This window comes from Xiphias gladius, chromosome 16 (assembly GCF_016859285.1).
Source record: "Xiphias gladius isolate SHS-SW01 ecotype Sanya breed wild chromosome 16, ASM1685928v1, whole genome shotgun sequence".
NCBI lineage: Eukaryota > Metazoa > Chordata > Actinopteri > Istiophoriformes > Xiphiidae > Xiphias > Xiphias gladius.
Genome location: NC_053415.1, coordinates 22846549 through 22865432, shown reverse-complemented (window position 1 = coordinate 22865432; position 18884 = coordinate 22846549). Strand labels below are relative to the sequence as shown.

Here is an 18884-nt window from a genome sequence, read left to right as displayed (position 1 = left end):
TACCTTGCCCGGGTATGCAGTCACGGCCTGCTATAAAGAGTTTGTAGCCACATCCCTTTTCCAACACTTGGGGCAGAGTTTGAAGGGCAAACATCTCCACTTCCTTGCTGAATCCGACGGCACAGGGTGGTGGGTATGCCACGTAGGCGTCATATAGCTTCCCATCCAAATCTGGCACAGGAAAAAAAGAGAGAGCTTATTAAGAGTATCTTGGATTGGATCGCTCTCTAGTCATTCCAGACAACTCTGAAGTCACTTCAGACAAGTTGAGCCTCAGGTCTGTTTCCATTTTTTCCTAATAAATGCAGCAAGGCTAAAACATGATTGAAATATCATATTTCTCAGGACTTCATGTCTAAGATAGTTGAGCATTATTACTAAAAGCAGCACCACCTGCTGGGCTGTCCTCTTTACGCACATAAAAAAAATTCAGGTTATCCCACACAGCTATTGCCAGTATGAGATGCTTCAACTAAGAAGAGAACACACGTGTACTTTAATAATCAGTTAGAGCAGAGAGAGAGGGCAGGAAAGTATGCTCACTAATGGGCCTGCTCTGTTTCTGTTTCTCGACAGGACATCAGCCCGATATCTGCAGACAGCTGGGTAGTTACCGTTAGCTACCCGGCAGGTTGAACAAACTGAACAAAAGAATCCACACTCTTTTCCGTCGACCCCTATGCTTTCCCCTTGTAACCAGATAATGCAAAGTCAACAAACACGAACCAAGGGCGCACATTAGTGTGCATAGTCTTTTGTTCGGTCTGTTCGGCCCAATAAGGACTGTTAAATTCACTCTGAGATACCCAGAACCGGCCAGCCACCTGGAGGTGGGTAGAGACACTCGAGGTCAAAACAGTCATGTAAATTAGTGTAATTAATCATTTCATAGCTTACTGGGCTATTGTGACTCAAGGTAAAGGCTGACATACAGTCCTGAATATGAAAAGGTTGTTCTTTTGCAACTTCAGCAAGCGACATTTCTTGAGTAACAGTGCATGCAGCCTTGTGGTTAGTTTTGTTTCCTTTGTTTGTTCTCACTGTTGACGCATGCGGTCAGGAAGGATATAGCTTAAGATTGTTTGAGTTGCAATGTATGTGTGGGAATGTGTACTATACTGTGTGTGTGGTGCAGGTCGAGGCATCACTGTGGGTTTTCCATCTTGGAGTGTGTCATGACATTACATTGCAGACTGTATGTAATAAAGAGCATGTGACGAATTTACACACCTGCTGTGAAATATTACCTTTATTTGTATAGAGGACTGGGAACACTCTCCTGAACCACAGTGCAATGTCGACCTTAAAAAGGTAGTAGACGATGACACTGACAATAAAGAGAATCGTCACACCAGCAAGCCCCGATCCGATGGGAAGCATGGGGTCTGGATCTGTAGAGATGAACATCGAGCATACCAGACATGCAATTTTAGATTTTTCCTCCACCAGGGATTAGTTAGGAGCACCGGATTATAATAACGCGGCACCTCATTCATTCTAATTCCAAGTGTCAAAAAAGTTATTCATACTTTTGTGTTTTTTTGCAATAGCATCCGTCTCTGGCTGAGCCGTCAGGGTGCTCGAAGACATGAATGACATGAAAATAATCTACTGACATTGCTCTTTAGGACAAGTGAATAAAATTTTACATTCCTCCTTGTATCATCCCGACTGGAACCATTAGCTACAATAACACTTAAAACAACTTAAAGAGCCTGCTGTTTTTTGGCCTCTTTTAGCCATGAAGAGGAAAGTGTCAACCTACACCCTCTATTGGTCATCTTTCTACAGGGAAATAAGCTTAGTCATTGACACATAGCTTCATTGACACAAATCTGGCGAGTAGTCAAAAAATGACTTTTTAAAAATTTTTATTTTTTTTTTAGGATACATGCGTACAAATACAATGACATTTGTGAGGTCCCCTACAATTGCAAAATTCACCCTAAAAGTTTAGGTTTGTCTGCCAAAACATTATCATCACTAGAGCTGATTAATTGATTAATAGACAGAAAATTGATTAGCGACAATTTTGATAAAAGTGTAATCATCTAAAATAATTTTGAGAAAAAAAACTCTAAAAACCCACTGGGTCAATCTTCTAAAATGTGCATATGTGCTTGTTTTCTTAGTGCTCTATTATAATAAACAGATGATTTAAGGGTTTTTGGACTCATAGTTGGATAAAACAAACTAATAGGTTTTACTTTGTCTCCGGAAAACAGAACAGAGGATCTTCCAAAATGGCTAGCAGATGCATTTCCTGACAGCACAAAGTTTTGTTTTGTTTTGTTTTGGTTTTTTTAAAGGAGGCTCATTCTGTGTTTTTTACCTGCTGGTAGCAGAGTAAAATATCCCCCAGGATTGCCCCGGGAGCTGTACGCTCGACAAGTGTAGTTGATGTGGAAATCTTCCTCCCTCAGCTCCGAAAACGTCAGCAGACGCTCCAACCATGTACCTTTACTAGGGAAATCCTGGCTTGACTCACTGGTGAGAACGGACAGATGAAGAAAAAGTAGAGACGTAATGCAACAGAATGTGATGCTACTGTGCCTGGTTGGAGCAGAAGCTTCAACATAAACTTTGACAGCAGATAAAACAAAGGAAAGGAAAGGAAAGTTTAAAGTACTGACCGTGGTTTTGACGTGTAGACACGACTAGAGGGGTCGGAATTTAAAATTAATTGGTCTCTGGCTATCCAAACGATTTTAACTAAAGGCTTCCCAACACCCGGCACAAACACACGGCACCATTTGCTGAAGTTGTACCCTAAACACAAACAATAACACAAATTATACTTAACAAAACTATTTCTCTTAATCTATAAACCTAAATTTAAAGTTTCTATATATTTTCCAAACAGTGTTTCTCAAACAGACCAATATACAGCAAATGTACATGTATGGGTGTTCAGGCTGAAGATAGCACTGTGTGAATGTGTGTTTCTAGAGCTGGTGAAAAGATTAATTTTGATGATCTAGAAAGTCAATTTTGTGGTTTATAATACAGTGAGACAGGATTTTACAACTCTGCGATCATTTTAGTTTCTGATTTGACAGTTGTGAGGTTAACCATATATTACTGACTTATTTTACTCATGTTGCAAAGGGTTCTACCTGAACTGTGCACTTGCATTTACTCACCCTGTTTTTGTCACTAAAATGAATGAGGAGGCTGTTGTTTTTTTTTTTTTTTTTTTTTTTTAAATGTTGGTCTCAAAAAACCCCTGAGTCAGTTCAGTTTCAAAAATAAACACTTAGTCTGAGAAATATGGTGTTTTACAGTTTATGTCACAGACAAGGACTCACCGATGTGTGCCTTAATTATTTCATTGGCCGGTTCATGCACTTGTGGAACCAATGAGTAGACCTCTGAAAAAAAGACGGACACCGTGAAATACAGTAACACAGTGTTGAGGTATTCTGATCGTGGAAATACACAGCATATGGAATGACTCCAAAGAGTTACTGGCTCTTTTATAGCTCCTCCAACTCTGCTGATTGTGATCAGTTTAGCATCATAGGATTAATTTCCACTTCCTGTCGGACAGCTGAGACCTTTGCTGCGTGATGTTTGCCCTGCTCACTCGTGGTTGCTTGTAATGTTGTAGATTTAGAAAACGAAAGTGTATACCACTGTAGGAGTCACTCTGTTATGCTGTGGACCAACAGCCTCAATTCACTCTCTTGCACACTCCGCTCTAACCTGTGACCTCTGCGTTAATTGTCTCTGACACGGATCCTGTGAGGCCACCCAGGGTGAACGTCAGAGTGCAGGTGTAGGAGCAGTTGTTTCGAGCCTCCACCTTGCTGATCCCCAGTGTGGTTGTGTCCCTGTGGCTATAACCGCCTGTCCCATCCTCTATGGGCTCACAACCCTGGATGAAGAAAAGAATCATAAAAGTCAAGCTTTTAATAATGACAATATGTTAACAAAAATATATAAAATTAAAAAAAAATGTATATATATGTGTGTGTGTGTGTGTGTGTGTGTGTGTGTGTGTGTGTGTGTGTGTGTGTGTGTGTGTGTGTATACATATATGGGTAAAGGAGTAACCTGTTGAGCAGAGAAGGGGCGTCTAGAGCCCACTGGATCCCATTTTTCTCAACAGAATAACCGCATTTTGTTTTGGGAAGTAGCCAAATTTAGTCCAGACTGACTGACTGGCCGAACACTTTCCCCACCTTCATCAACACCTGTCATGATGCGTTATTGTAATAATCCACTAATTCAAAAAAAATTTCCATTTTATTCCTTGGTAATCAACAGAAGAGGTAGGGAGGTGGCATGAGTGGTGAGAGCCACCCTGCTGGACAGACAAGGAAAAGAGCACCACCTACAGGAGGTCAAATGTAAAGGAAATTTTTCAACTATAGGAGAGCTAGTTAAAAGAATGGCAGTAGATAGTACAAAAAAAAAATCCCCCAAATCTTTATGAATGTAACTTGAATCTATCATAGAATTCACTAATTTGCCAAACTGACACGTCCCATAATTCTTATGTTAAATTTTCTATAAGTTCTGGCCAAGTTAAACTACTTTACAACATCTGGAGTTCACTCAATTCATTAATTAGTATTATATGTCGGTGCTCAACAAGACTTTCCCATAACTCACCCTGTACCACTTAATGGAGGAACTGATGTTGTAGCTGTTCAGTTTATTAATATAGTCCATCAGGGGGCAGGACAGGGTGTCGGCAACTCCTTTTGTAAGTATTTGATCAGCTTTCTTTGGCCTTCCACACTTCCCAGGAACTGGTAGCTCCACTACCAGCTTGGTTAACTGCCTGTGGCACTGAAAAGGAGTTCTGTTGGAAAATTCAGGAGAAAATCAGGTTTTATGTGTGTTTGGTATTTTTTTTGTTTTTGTTTTTTTTTTAAGTGAATGAGGAATGGGCAGAAACTGCACATAGCAAATGTTCAGCTCTAAAGATCTAGAATCCGTGAGCCCATCTGTATCTGTATCAAGTCTCATTCACTGCTATTTAGAAAGTTGCTTGTATTTTACTCTCAGTTGCCTTTTACTGACACCTGACACACTCGGAATTTGGTTACTGAGAGCAGCTTTACTTTAGCCTCTTTCCTTAGAGCAGAGCAGACGGGACTATCGCTGGCTCTAGTTTTGCCATTATCCTGAAAAACCTTCTCCCGAAACATTCCCAATGGGCCTCATATATTTGCATAAAATTCTTTCCGGGCAGAGGAGGTTGTACAGTGACATCCTCCATTTTTATTTATGAGCTTAGCCTACTGCAGTGTTTTTTCAAAAATTTTTTAGCATTGCCCCCTGCAGAAGCCGGATGAAGTTCAACCGCCCTGATGCACGATAGCATCAGTAAGCTCTTGTTTATTTTCCCTACATAAATCGTCTTAATTCAGCTTAGTTTCACTCCATATTTTTTTCTCTGGTTATCCATGACGATACCGTACCTCAGTACGCTCACGTATTCCCCGCTGTCGTCCAGCGTTATGTTCAGAAACCACAGAGTCTCCCCTTGCACCAGGATTCGACCGGTCTGGTTGCTCATTTCCTGACCAGTCTTTGAGTCATACCAAGTGATGTTGTACGGAACAGTATTGAAGTCGAAGACGTTTGGAGACACCAAAGTGCTATTCAGCATAGCCATATCCCCGGGAACGGAGTAAACCTTGAACTGGAGCCTGTAGTTGGTACAGTTCTCTGCAACAAACAGTGGAAAATGGATTTGTTATTATTGGTATTATTATTTTTTTGAGACAAGTTGGCTCAGGGCTCTGTTCCTGGGGACCGAGATGTGAGCAAACTTGTCAATGTCTAATATGGGATTTTACCTGAAAGAAATAATTGTTTGGCGAGGTTAGGCCATTTTGATTATATAGTATAATTCATTACAAAAAAACCAAATGAGCTTTACCTAATTTCAAAGTGATTTCAGAGGAAGTTTTAAGAAAAGAGATTAGGTTTAGGGTCTTTACTTATGCTTACTATTCATATTTGCTCTTACATATATTTTTACTTTTATGGATTAGGGGGAGAAAAAAGATCAGACATGAGAAATTTGAGTCTGCATCAAACCATCCCTTCTGGTCTGGTTGTTCTTTTCCAGCATCCGACTAGTAGCTCGTGGATTTGGAGCTGCCCGTTTGACATCGTGCCCAAATTCCAGTATTTTTCCATAATGCTCTATGTCACTAAGGCTGATTTTTCCAGTTTACCGGTCAGTTTGGCTTTGTTCCCATCATACAGTATGAGAAAACTGAGGCTGCAATGAGAATTTAATTGATGCAGGTCAGTCCTCACAAAATATAAAACCGGACTGCAGCGTCCTGTACAGTTAAACAGTTACTATAGCACTAAACAGTCTCATCAGATGCAGCGCAATTAGAATAGCAGCCTGGCAGTCTTCGCTTTTTTTCCCAAGAAAATTCAGAAGTCGTCGTGAGACCTCTGAAATTACACAAGTTACTGCGGTTACAGCAGTAGCCACAAGATGGAGATATAATGCTTCTGTACAGACTGGAGGCAGACGTTAGAGTCAGACTCAGCAAAACCGTATAGTGCTATACAGTAGTGGTAGTATTCATTTAGTTCTAAGAAAAGTGTGACTTAGCTCACCTTGTTCAAATCCTGTGCAGATCCCAAATAGCCCGAGGAAAAACAGAAGGCTTCCCAGTGCGGCGTTCCGGCCCATGGCTGAAAAACATGCGTATAAGCAACAGTAAGAAATGACCATAAAGCCAAGAGAAAAGGCTACAACAGCAGCCCGCAACAAACAGCTAACAACTTACTGGTATACTTCTGTGCAGTGACACTGACAGGTCGCAAGAGGCTTCAAACACAGCATTAATCGTCAAAATCAGTTTTCTTTCCTCTTCAAGCCAAATTTCATACTAAATTATATTTCTAAAACCACCTCTCGCGCCCTCCCTCTGCCTCTCCTTTACCCTCTCCCCCACCCTCCATCTACCTCCCGCCCTCGGACATAGATGACAAATGTTCTGGTATTTCAGGAGTCACTTGCTCAGAAAACCTCTGACAAAACACTGCGTAATGCTGCGGACCTGGAGGGAGGCCTAGCATTCCTGAACACTGCTCAGCTCCCAGTGAACGCTCCTACGCAGCCTTGCCTGCGGATCTGCGACTGAACACTGAACCTTTGGGGGAAATCTGCCCCCTCTTTTTCTCAAACTTGTACAACTACTACAGTTACTGTGCTAGTTCGAGTGAGACCGGTTTTTGTGCATGACCCCAGAGAACAATCCATGTTGCCATAGTGATTTACAAAATATCAAATTGTAAACATTATATATATAAATTACATTGTGATTACACTTTAATAGATATTTGTGAAGTGTGAGCTATTATGTGTGTGTGTGTCTGTCTGTTTTTCTGTCATAGGCTGTGTGTGTTGATGGATTCTTGTCCATTTAGCTTTGTGTATTTCTCACCAGTAGCTGGATGGTATTGGTTCCCTTTCCCCCTGATATTTTGTTTTTATAGGTGTTTTTTTCAGGTTATACGTTTCTCTTGGTCTCCAGTCTGGTTCAATTCATTTTTTTACGGGATGTGGCTCCAGTGTGATTTAGCAGCACCGATCACATTGTTTTGCCAAAAATACCTAATTTTCTGATGTAAACATGGACTCACTGAGCACACTATTAGGAACACCTGCACACCTACGTATTCATGCAATTATCCAATCAGCCAATCATGTGGCAGCGGTGCAGTGCATAAAAAACTGCGGATACAGGTCAGGAGCCTCAGTTAGTGTTCACATCAAACATCAGAATGGGAAAAAAAATGTTATCTCAGTGACTTTGGCTGTGGCATGATTGTCGGTTTGCCAGATTGGCTGGTCTGAGTGTTTCTGAAACTGCTGATCTCCTTGGGATTTTCATGCACAACAGTCTCTAGAGTTAAGAGAATGGTGCGAAAAATCAAAAAAAACATCCAGTGAGCGGCAGCACTGCAGACGGAAACGCCTCGTTGATGAGAGAGGTCAGAGGAGAATGGCCAGACTGGTTGGAGCTGACAGACAGGCTACAGAAACTCGATAACCCATCTTTACAACGGTGGTGAGCAGAAAAGCATCTCATGCACAACACGTCGCACCTTGAGGTGGATGGGCTACAGCGGCAGAAGACCACGTGTGGTTTCCAATCCTGTCAGCAAAGAACAGAAATCTGAGGCTGTAGTGGGCACAGGCTCACCAACACTGGCCACTTGAAGACTGGAAAAACGTAGCCTGTTCTGATGAGTCTGGATTTCTGCTGAGGCAGCAGATGGTCGGGTCAGAATTCTGCATCAATGGCATGAATCCATGGACCCAACCTGCCTTGTGTCAACAGCCCAGGCTGACAGTGGTGGTGGCGTATTAGAGTTGGGAAAATGTTTTCTTGGCACACTTTGGGCACCTTGATAACAATCAGTCATGGTTTGAATGCCACAGCCTAGTATCATTTGTACTATGAGAAATTAATAAAAAAGTATTCATTTCTCAAAGACACATATGACAACCAGCTAACTCCTACTCATTCGTGTCTCATTTTGCTGTCAAAATGAAAGCAAGTCTACCCAGATCCACTCAAGTATTACACATATTGACACACAGACCCAACATCCATGGCAATACAGTACAAACCTACCAGACCCAATTGGATTTACTAGTAGACTACAATTATTATTTTCCAATATAAAGAAACAAACAATCACACTTATGTAAACATAGCAGCCAAAACATACGACAAGTAGACAGTTCACAAGACAACAGGACAAAGACAAAACTTTGGTGTGAGTGACTACACAACAATCTGATGCTTCCAGTCCAGTCTACTTTTACGGATCATTTTGAAGGGCTGCAAAAATATTGGCTATGATTGTAATGTTTTAAAGATGAAAAAACAAAGAATGTGTGTGTTGAGAAACAAAGGATTGAGGAAAGGGTATTGGGCCAAAATTTGTCATTTTACTGACTGTCAGCTATCAGTCATGAAGTTACACCCTGACAGCAGCTGGAGGAAACCCCCCTGAAAAACATCACCAAGTTGGTTAAGTAACCTAAATTATCTGTATTGGCTTTCTTTTAAAAGTCATAAAAAGCCAAGTTTATAGCCCAACAGTATCTTGGTGAATCTAACAAGCCATTCATAACATACATAGTTTAACTGGTTGTAACAGCAGAAGCTGCGGTATTGTGTTTGAGCTTGATGTAAGGCCACGTTCAGATAAGATAGTCTTCAGCAGATAATCTAATCTAATCTAACCACATCCTCCGCCACATGCATTCACAATGCTGAATAAAACATTAGCATTTCTACTACAAGTTGCTTTTAGTGGCTTTTAAAGTACATTTGGCAGGGGTTCAAGTGCTTCGCAGGCAATTATGATGTAGCGCAGATGTCAGATCTTAGCACAGGTGTTTCGTGTACTGTACATGTCTGTACTTTTAAGAAAGCTCAATTAAAATCCTTCAAATCACCAGGAAAGAGTATTTTAACAGTGCTTTGCCATTGCAGTTTTGTAATGGTCCAGTTTTGGTTCCTTTGGTTACAAGCTCATCTTGGGTAGTCGTTCATTTTTCGAGCCCATAGAGCTTTATTTGAAATGTGAAATGTTTAAAATGAAACCATGATCATAAAATTATGCACACGAGATGTTCAATATTTCAATTTCCCAGAACATCCTTATCACATAATATTCTTAACCGCCATGCAAGATAAGGATATTCTGTTCATATCAGTCAAATACTTGTGGGTTTGCATTTTGTGTGCTATCAGCAGAGTGCTCAGACAAACAAGCCTTTGCAAGCAAACAGTAGTAACAAAAGGAAGCCAAAAGACGACAAAAAGAGGAAAATAAGCTAAACCACAGAGTCTGTACATCTCCATCTCGCTACAGGAAGAGACACAGATGGTAACAAAGCCGTTTAGATGGAGGCGCACTGCGGTTCAGATGTTCGACTCTCTCTTCAGATCAGCATCTTCAAAGCGCTTTCGCATCAATCGTTTACTTCGTTTAGTCCGGACCAAGGGAAAAAGTTGCGCATTCTTACATTTTAGTTCTTGCACCAGTTCGTGCTCACGCTGGCTTTTTACAAACGAACCAAGCGAACCAGTTACCTGTCATGCAGACTGGAAGGTAACTGGCGACTGGCAGCCTGCGCTGTCAATGCTTGTGATGTGTGTGTTTACGTTCTCTTGTGTCATTACTACTATTATCAGACTGTGTCATGAATAATGACTTACAGGTAGAGACAAGACAAAAACGGGAACTTGTACAGCAGTATTCCATGGGCCATTACTGCGGGGTCGCTATCTTACACACTTTTTAATGGATTTAATGAACTGCCAGAGGACACAAGCACAAGACACCTCAGTTTTAATTAGAGCCCGTCCAATACAGGCTTTTTAAGGCCAATACAAAAAAAAAAAGTGATACATCAGCTGATACTCATTTTTAGAACAGAAACGCACAACAGCTCGTTAGCTGTCTTCCACCGATTCACAAGTAGCTGAAATTGCTTGATTAAAATCGGCCTTCTGATGCATCGACCGGGGCTCTGCCTTTATTTGCTTTTTACTCCCTGATTGATCTGACGTGCATCCCTGTCACTTTAAGTTTAATTTCAATTTTCCTTAATCGATAGTCGGCCACGTTAACAGTCAATACCTGGGTCAATCGTTAACACTTTATGAAATTCAGAGATCTTTTTCCATGATAAAAACATTTTTAACCACTGACTTGTATTAGGAATTTGAAGAACAGATTAAGTAAACACACTTGGTGTTTTTCTTGAATTATAAATTTGTCAGCACAAAATCCTGACATCATTTAAAACTGTGGGCAGTGGACTCTGGTTTTACTGGTTTTATATAAGATGACCTTATCTACATGATGGGAGTGACTTGTAAGTTGTTCACTGTAGCTAGCAGTAATACAGCTGCTGTAAACACCTTTACTAGGCTTATATAGGTCTATTATAAGGTCGTTTTGTGCACAGTTCACCGACGGCAGATGGATTTATTAGTAGTTTAGCTTTTGAAATCATTCCAAAATCACATCTGCTCTCAAAATACTGTGGTTGATCCGTTTGCTTTCACACCACAAACAAAACGCATCAGAGTCCGCTTGGAAGCAGACCGAGATCCTCCTTTCCACCTGTCTCAGATTGGTTAAAATGTCATAAATTCTTAGAGGCCAAGGGGATGTTTCCGAATTGCTTGTTGTGACTGACCTACAGTCCAGAACCCAGTGATTCCAGTTTAGAATGATATGAAACAGGGAAAACCATCAAACCCTAGCATTTCAATAGCTGGAGCCAGCAGATGTTTGCCATTTTACTTGATAAACAACCTACAAGATTCGTTGTTTATCTAAACTATTTTTCTGTTTATTAACTAATCAAATAATTTACTAGTCATTTCAGCATCAATTAAATATTTAACAAAAAGAAAGTATTTGAAGCAGTTCGTAATTTCTTTTCCCATTGCCTTGTGTATGGGCCTAGAAATACACAAAGGGATTATCCATCACAAACTAAGTGGTGTTCAAGTGAATCAAAATTTATTTTAAAAAAACATTCAAAATGTTGCATGTTGCCGCTTTAAAAGCTCTAGGATAAGTTCTCTTTTGATAAAACTACCTTTTCAGTGAACAGTAAGCACCGTGAAAAGGACAGCATACTCTCTTGCACACAGATTTCAACTGCTGCATCTGGATAGTGTTAGGGATCCAGAGTTTCAGGCGCACTTAGACAGCACGGTTTTACTCAGGGACAAGCCCAGGCAGAGAGGAGCGTGGGAAGAGCTCAGCAGGTTCAGCAGGGCCATGGTACGAACAGACATGTGGGAGTAACATATGAGGGGCTGAGGTTAATAGAACTGACTGAGTCACATGCAGAAAAATATCTCGCAAGCATTTTTCCGTGCAACTTGAGGACTTGAGGTGTTGGTAGCTGGCTGTGCCGTGGGCTGGATTCCTTTAATGGCACCAAAAAAGAAGAGGACAATGTTACTTTAGAGCAAACAAGGCTAAAAGTGTCCAGTTTCTGGTAACAGCAGATAATGGGAGGAATAAAAAAGGCTGATAAAAGGGTTGTGACCAGTGTGTTTGTCCTCTGCAGGGAGAGGAAGCACGGACGGGGGGGGGGGGCAGGAAGGCTGCTGGGAAATGTGGAATCTTTTAAGCGTTAGCTTCTCTACAAATTTTAGATAAAGGGCTGCTACTCGTGTCCAACATGATCTTTAGTGATTGTAATACATTCACTTCAATTACTTTTAGTTGACACATCAATTTGACAGAGTGGCATGCTGTAAACTGACATCTAAAGCAGTGCTGTGGAAAATGCTTGCATGGCAGAAACCACAGAGAAGCTGTTGGGAAATGGCTCTCACTAACTGAACAAATTTGTGCAATGTTTGATTTCACTACAGCAAACTGACTGAAAGGAACAAGTGTCCCTTTATTTCTGTTTGTGTTCAGTCAAGAGCCAATTGGGTGTGTTGGACTACGAATCTGCTCAGTCGGGCAAACTCTGTCCATCTGTTTGTGGGAAAGTGGTTGCGACACACACTGAAGAGTGATCAAAGGTCCAAGGTTGTGACAACACGAACGTCTGCAGGACACAGTCACAGTCTGAGACCACTTTCCTCGGTAACTACTCCATAAACAACATGAAGTTCATGTTTTTATTGTAATTTCCATGTTATGTTGGCAATCTTAGAAATAAAGTATATGGATAAAGAATATTTTATTGTTGCTTTTATTGTTGTTGTAGTCATAATGTACTCAAATGGAATATCCTAGTTTTAGTAACAAAACAGTGCAAATATTTAGCAGAGCAATGCTGCAACAATGTACAGTATATGCTCAGCAAGTGGAAACAAAGAAAAGAAAACAGTGAAGTGGAAAGCAACAACGGCAGTGATTTGTTTTGAGCAGTGTTTGCTGGCAGCCGGCTGAGCTGCTGTCCCAGTTTGAGTCATCATAAACATGGAGACTCTAATCAGGATTGTCTGGTCAAACAAACATGAGGCAGCAGCAACAAAATTCACTTCCACCCAACGGTTTTTACTGAACAGCTCACGCTGAGTTTCAACTGGTCAGTCCCACTGGAACAGTCGGATGAATAACTAACAGAATGTGTAAGAGTGGAACAACTGCCTCATTTCCTCCCCAGCACTACAAATTATTTAAGAGATTTTATCAATTTCATTTGCAAAACCATGTATTTATGGAAATATCTGAAAAATTCCCTATAGCATTACTTTCTCATCATTAATTAATCTATTTCTTTATTGTTCTGCCCACAAAATGCCCATTACAAGTTCTTAGAGACCAAATCTTCAAAATTCTTGTTTTTTTTTTTTCTCCAATAAACAGTCCAAAACACAAATATATTCAAATCACAGTGATACTGGGGCTGCAGTGGGTATTTTCACTTCATCATTATTTCCCGTTTCTTTTCTTAAATAATTGATTCATCATATAATCTTTAAAAGCTGACAAAATAGAGAAAGATTGGCTTTCCAGAGTTTTCCAGAGTTTAAAGTGGCATCCTCAGATTACTTTTTCTTTATCCAACCAGAAAACCAAAACCCTGATATATTCAGTTCAGTATCTCATATGATCAAGAAAATTGGCAAGTATCCCCAATGAAAAAAATTACAATGACAATTAATCAACTACCAGAATTGTTGCTTATTCTTTTTTGTTGATTGACTAATTGATTAATGAACCAGCTTTTTCAGCTCTAAATGATATAAAGCAGAGAATAGTAGCGAATCCTCACACTGGAGAACCTGAAAGAACCAAATGCAGAAGCATTTTGCCTTGATAAATTACGAACAATCAAAATTGTTGTCAATTAATTTCCTTTCGATCGACTTAATTGATCAGCCTAAACCGAACGTGGTTTTGTGTAAAGCTCTCAACCGCCTCAAGTGAATTTGGTTTTGGGACTGATTTGAACTCAACAAGGTTGGGGCCAATCTCTTGAAATTACTTTAAAGTATGCGCTCCTTCCAAAATCTATCTTTAGCTCTGAGATGATCTCAGCCTTCAGGCTTTAAATGGGACATATTAACCTTAGGATGCTTTTGGAATACAGGGCCCATGTCAGCTCCATGAGTGCCATATTCTCATGTTCCTAGAGTGATGGAGAAGTGCTAAGCAAAGCATAAAACATGGGTTTTGTTGTTTTTTTTTGAAGGGGAAGAGGATGTGTTCCCAAGTTATGATGGAGAATTGAAACCTAGGTCCTCAATGCATGTCCTCTGTACAACCTGCAATACATGCAACAACATATTTAGATGACGAAACCCCCTGTTTGAGAGTGTTCCCGTCACACCACAAGTCAGAACCAGTAAAGCTTTCTTTATCTTTAAGGACTTGCCATGGATAACCATTGATCTATATGCATAGGTTATGTTGCATCACAGAGTTACGTTAATGCACCTTGACTGTTAAACTATCTTGTTTGGCTTAAGGAAACATGCCGGCTACTAGAGGTGGCAGTCTGCATCTGACTATCAAGTTCCGCAGCTAAATCACGTTATTTTTAACCATCCCTGGGAAAAAATCTTTGAAATTAAAGACGCGCTATTCACAGGCACCGGAAATTGGGAGATACAAGAGTGAATACTCCGCTGGACTGATAAGGGACAAAACGACGTGGGAATATTGTAGTAAAAATGACAAATTTTAGCCCTTAAGTGAGGAAACGAGCAAACCGCAGATATTATGTTGGAAATATCTTTCTGAGTGTAATTTGTGGGATCAGTTTAATCTTCGAATTGGGATTGACGGAGGGTAAATTGAAGCCTTCTTGCCTTTAGGAGGTTATTTAATTTCATGACTCATTTAGAACTAGAAAGGGAAAATAATGGGAGTTACCCTTCCCACAGCAGAGCACGAGAGTATGACTACCATGACTGGATGTTTCACACTGAGGACAATACTGTTAGTGTGAAGTGAAAGGAAGTATATTTCTCATTAAGGAACATTTTTTCCTTTTTGGTTTTGTGGTGAGATGCTCTGCCTTTTTTTCCACTGTGGCTCTAAAACTGCACAAGACTAAATTACTTCTGGAAATAGTGGGTGCAGCAGCAGCGTGCGTGAACAACGTAACTGACATCGAGCTCGTTTCCAACTCAAAACGCTGTGTAAATTAGCAGCAATAACAAAGGTTGTGAAAGGGTCTAAAAACGAGAATCAGGTGCGTCTCCTGCCCGGTCAAAATGAATTAAACGAACTGCAAGGCAGCAGGTACTTTAAGAGAAATCCAGAACAGATGACAAGCACAGTCAAGTTAGTCATGAACGAAAACCCTCATGTGTCAAAATCTAACACACATACAGTGGTTAATCGTCTCTAGTTTCACTTCTATTCTACGTTGGGTAAAGTGTGGTCACTTATGGGTGAATAAACGTAACTTCCTGTCATTGCTCTAGTCATGTTCCAGTTGCATGGCTCAGCTATGCGGGATGTAAAAAAAAAAAAAAAAATTATCAATAAAATGCTCAAACAGCCACAATGCTTTGACATTCAAATCCCAAGCAGAGAGGTAAAGTTGCATGGTTTATTTGACGTAACTTGCTTGAATCTAGGAAGCACTTGAAGAGTGCAGACCAACACTGTACAACTGTATAAAATGCACCTTCATTAATCACTCATTTAATTTCAATTTGAAGTTTTTGATTTTGTGCAATGATCTTTGCTTTTCTATTTTTTTTTTTTATTATTTCAAAGCAATGCCACAAATTTTAATTACATTGTGTTGCTGTAATAAGAGAAAACAAAATCAATATTACTCTCTATTCATACCTCAAAAAAAAAAAAAAAAGGTCATCATTGCTGGATAGAGCAGGTTTCTCTAATGAAGTGTAAATGGAAGTTGTGTCCCCTTTGTGGTCAGAATTACAACACACTTCTAAAAAAGAGTTAACATGCAAACCCTTAATGTCGTGTCACAGAAGTGAGCAGAAATGAGTAGAATATATTGACTCACCTCAAAGAAAGCGGCCAGAGGGAACAGACGGGACAGAGGAAGGATGAATGAGTTTGATGATGAGTTTGTAGGACACGGCGGAGCTGACAGAGGAAACCTCACCTCTGACCATTGCGTGCGGAGCAGAGGCTCGACTGTACAGCTCAACCAATGATTCATCAGCTCTGCCCCACCTCCATGGGATGAAAGCACAAACAGCACAGACAAAGAAGAGGAAGAGTGTGTTTGGATTGCACCTCTCAGCTCTCTGTTCACCTTCCTTTGCATTTCCACACACCGTGACACAAACCTTACCGTAATCTTATCAAAAATAGCTCACATTCATCAAAATAACTAGCCATGAACTCAGCATAGAATAACCTACCTCAACCCTGGTGACAATATTGTACCTTAACCAAAATATTTGAAGACTAAATTTGGACCAAAAAAATGTAGTCAAATTAGATTAAACTGATCAAACAGCTGCCACTGCAGTTTCATGTACATAAAGAACATAATCACGTTTCTGTAGATATAGATACGACTGAAAAACGACTTCATTTGTTATCTCAACAGCCACAAGAATGTGTTGTTCTGAGATTTTAAGCTACAAAGATTTCAACATTACAGCTATGTAAAATTGGAGCTGTAAGTTTTAAAAAAAAAAAAGAAAGAATTGAAAATCTTTATTTTCAAAAAACTATAGATCGGCTAATGGCCTGCACTCAAGGGTTTTGTGACCAACCATTCGATAAAAATATCTACAAGCTGTAAAGAACCAAAGGAACCAAAAGACTAACGTGGAGCATTACACGTACCAGGGAAAATGTTCAGTTCCCATCACTTAAATGTGAGGCTGACCTCAGGGCAATTCTTCCAAAAAACCAATGTAAAAGACAAGTGCGGTTATGCAGGGGTGTGAAGCCTCACCTGGGCTTCCCCAGTGGGCAAAGGAATCCCCGGGAGCGAGGCAGTCTTTCGACTATGAGTCAGTCCCCGTCGACCGCGATCCCTGAGTAAATGTCCCTTTTTCAAAACGTGAACCACGTTCACAACCGAAATGTGGCAGTTAACCACGCAAATGTCACACATCCCAACTCGCCAGCAAGCGCTCCGCTATCTCTTCTGTCTCATGCAGCAACAACGTTTCACCCACAAGTGGTTTTCGTTTTGGGCCCCCCCCCCTTACAGGCCAGGGGAACTTTTTTGCGGTTTATACTTTGGGACAGGAATGATTACAGCAGTGATGACAAGAGACCCTGTGGGTGTGCTTCACTGGGATGCAGTGCGCAGCCCGTGTCTTTCCGGATAGTTGATGAGTGGCACCGTATGTGCTTTAGAGAGTTGATACTGTTACTACCATGTTGAAATTCAACCATCTTAGCTGGTGATTAGTCTGCCAATTACTTTTTTTTCCAATCAATGAATTAACCAATTAATAGTGAGGGTCAATAAAGCGTCCCTGAGCCCAGACTGACATGAAACAAACAGCCCAAAGAACACATACAGTGTCCACTACCGTAGAAGACTTGGAAAACCTCAGGTCTGAAAAGCCACAACTAAAAGATTTCTCTGTCGATTGGACTAATCTCTCGATGAGCCCGACTGCTTCAGCTCAAGTCAGAAGCACTGGTGCTCAGTGGCTCAGTGTTTGTCGCCACAGCGGACGCACTGGTTGTAGTGTCCCACGACGGCAACCGTACCCATTCAAACCAGGCTGAAACTTTAAGGGACTGATGTGCAAAGAAATGTCAGCGAATAATCAAATACACAGACGAAGCGATGAATGAGGGGGTTGGCACATGAATCGGGTATAAATGGCCGATGATGTTGATTAGAGGGGCCTTTTATCCGTGGCCCTGCTCCCACACCTGAGTTAAAGTACTTACATGGAGGTTTAGGTGGAGGTTTTGACCATCAGTGGCACTATTTTAGCGCAATTTCGTGGTGCTCATATATACGCACATGCTTGTGTGTGACTCAATACTCAGTTTTCATTTCTTTTTTTTTTTTTACACAGAGGGGATCTTAACTTCATTTAAATGAAAAAAAAACAATAAGGTGGAAATTTCTGCAGGTGGACTTCAGGCTGCCTTGAACAAAGTTTTGCTAAAAATATTCGGACAGAGTTGAGTAAATGTGGGAAAAACAACGTGGTTGAAAACAAAAAAAATCTGAATTTGAATCTGTAAAATTAGTGTGAGGTCATGTTCTGCCACCTTTCCATGCCCCCCCCCCCCCCCGGGAATGCACCCACTTAATCCGTCTCTTAATTCCCCGGAGTCCTGAAAAAATACGGTAGGTCAAGTTGAGTTCGTACAAATGCGCCGAAGCAGCTCCGGTGCTCGGTGACCGAGGGGGGGGGGGTCAGAGCTTGTCCCCGCAAAATCCGCCTGGGAGGATGCGGCACTGAAGTATAGATCCTGCGCTGACAGCAAAGGGCCGATGTCAGGGATTTGGGTTTTACTGAGCATCACAATGATCCCACCCTTCAGTTAATGTTGTTCAAAACAGAGAACTCACCGGCCTGGTGTCACTCTAGTCCATTGGTGAAGGCAACAGCCTCCTCGGGTCACACGAAAATCCAGCTGTTTTCTCTTTTTTTTCTTTATAAACATAAATCTGATCTGAAACGTGTCCTCCCCAGCTTCGACTTCCTCCTCTGTGACTTCAGCTTATGTTGCAATTTCCTCTCCAGATCTTTTGAAAGCCAATGTTGCGTCCTAAGCTGTTGAGACATAGCTGGGGGGGGCAGCTTGGATCCCGCTGTTCGCACGGTTTGCGCCATACTCAGGTCTCTTGTATCTGCGGCGCTGTTTCTTTTGTTTTGCTTTGTTTTTGAGGGAACACATTCGTTTATTATTCTTCGCGGTCTGCTCTGTGTCCTCTGTCGAGATGAATCCAGTCCAGCACTGAT

General features: G+C 41.0%; 1 protein-coding gene across 5 annotated transcripts in view; it reads right to left on the bottom strand.

Annotated features, from left to right (window-relative positions):
- The window catches only part of LOC120801564 (interleukin-1 receptor type 1-like), a 21919-nt gene extending 3035 nt beyond the window's left edge, over positions 1 to 18884 (bottom strand). The window contains exons 1-11 of one of the 5 annotated variants that reach the window (XM_040148700.1): positions 18491 to 18884; positions 15989 to 16161; positions 6598 to 6675; positions 5433 to 5682; positions 4618 to 4810; positions 3706 to 3877; positions 3309 to 3371; positions 2634 to 2769; positions 2333 to 2487; positions 1248 to 1391; positions 4 to 171 (exon numbers count right to left, since the gene is read on the bottom strand). In XM_040148700.1, coding sequence (XP_040004634.1) covers positions 4 to 171; positions 1248 to 1391; positions 2333 to 2487; positions 2634 to 2769; positions 3309 to 3371; positions 3706 to 3877; positions 4618 to 4810; positions 5433 to 5682; positions 6598 to 6673 — 1357 coding nt within the window. In that variant the 5' untranslated portion in view covers positions 6674 to 6675; positions 15989 to 16161; positions 18491 to 18884. Of the gene's footprint in view, positions 1 to 3; positions 172 to 1247; positions 1392 to 2332; positions 2488 to 2633; positions 2770 to 3308; positions 3372 to 3705; positions 3878 to 4617; positions 4811 to 5432; positions 5683 to 6597; positions 6676 to 6770; positions 6930 to 7003; positions 7845 to 15988; positions 16162 to 18490 lie in introns of those variants that run through there. The other 4 variants (XM_040148701.1, XM_040148699.1, XM_040148703.1 and 1 more) reach the window with 4 other exon arrangements.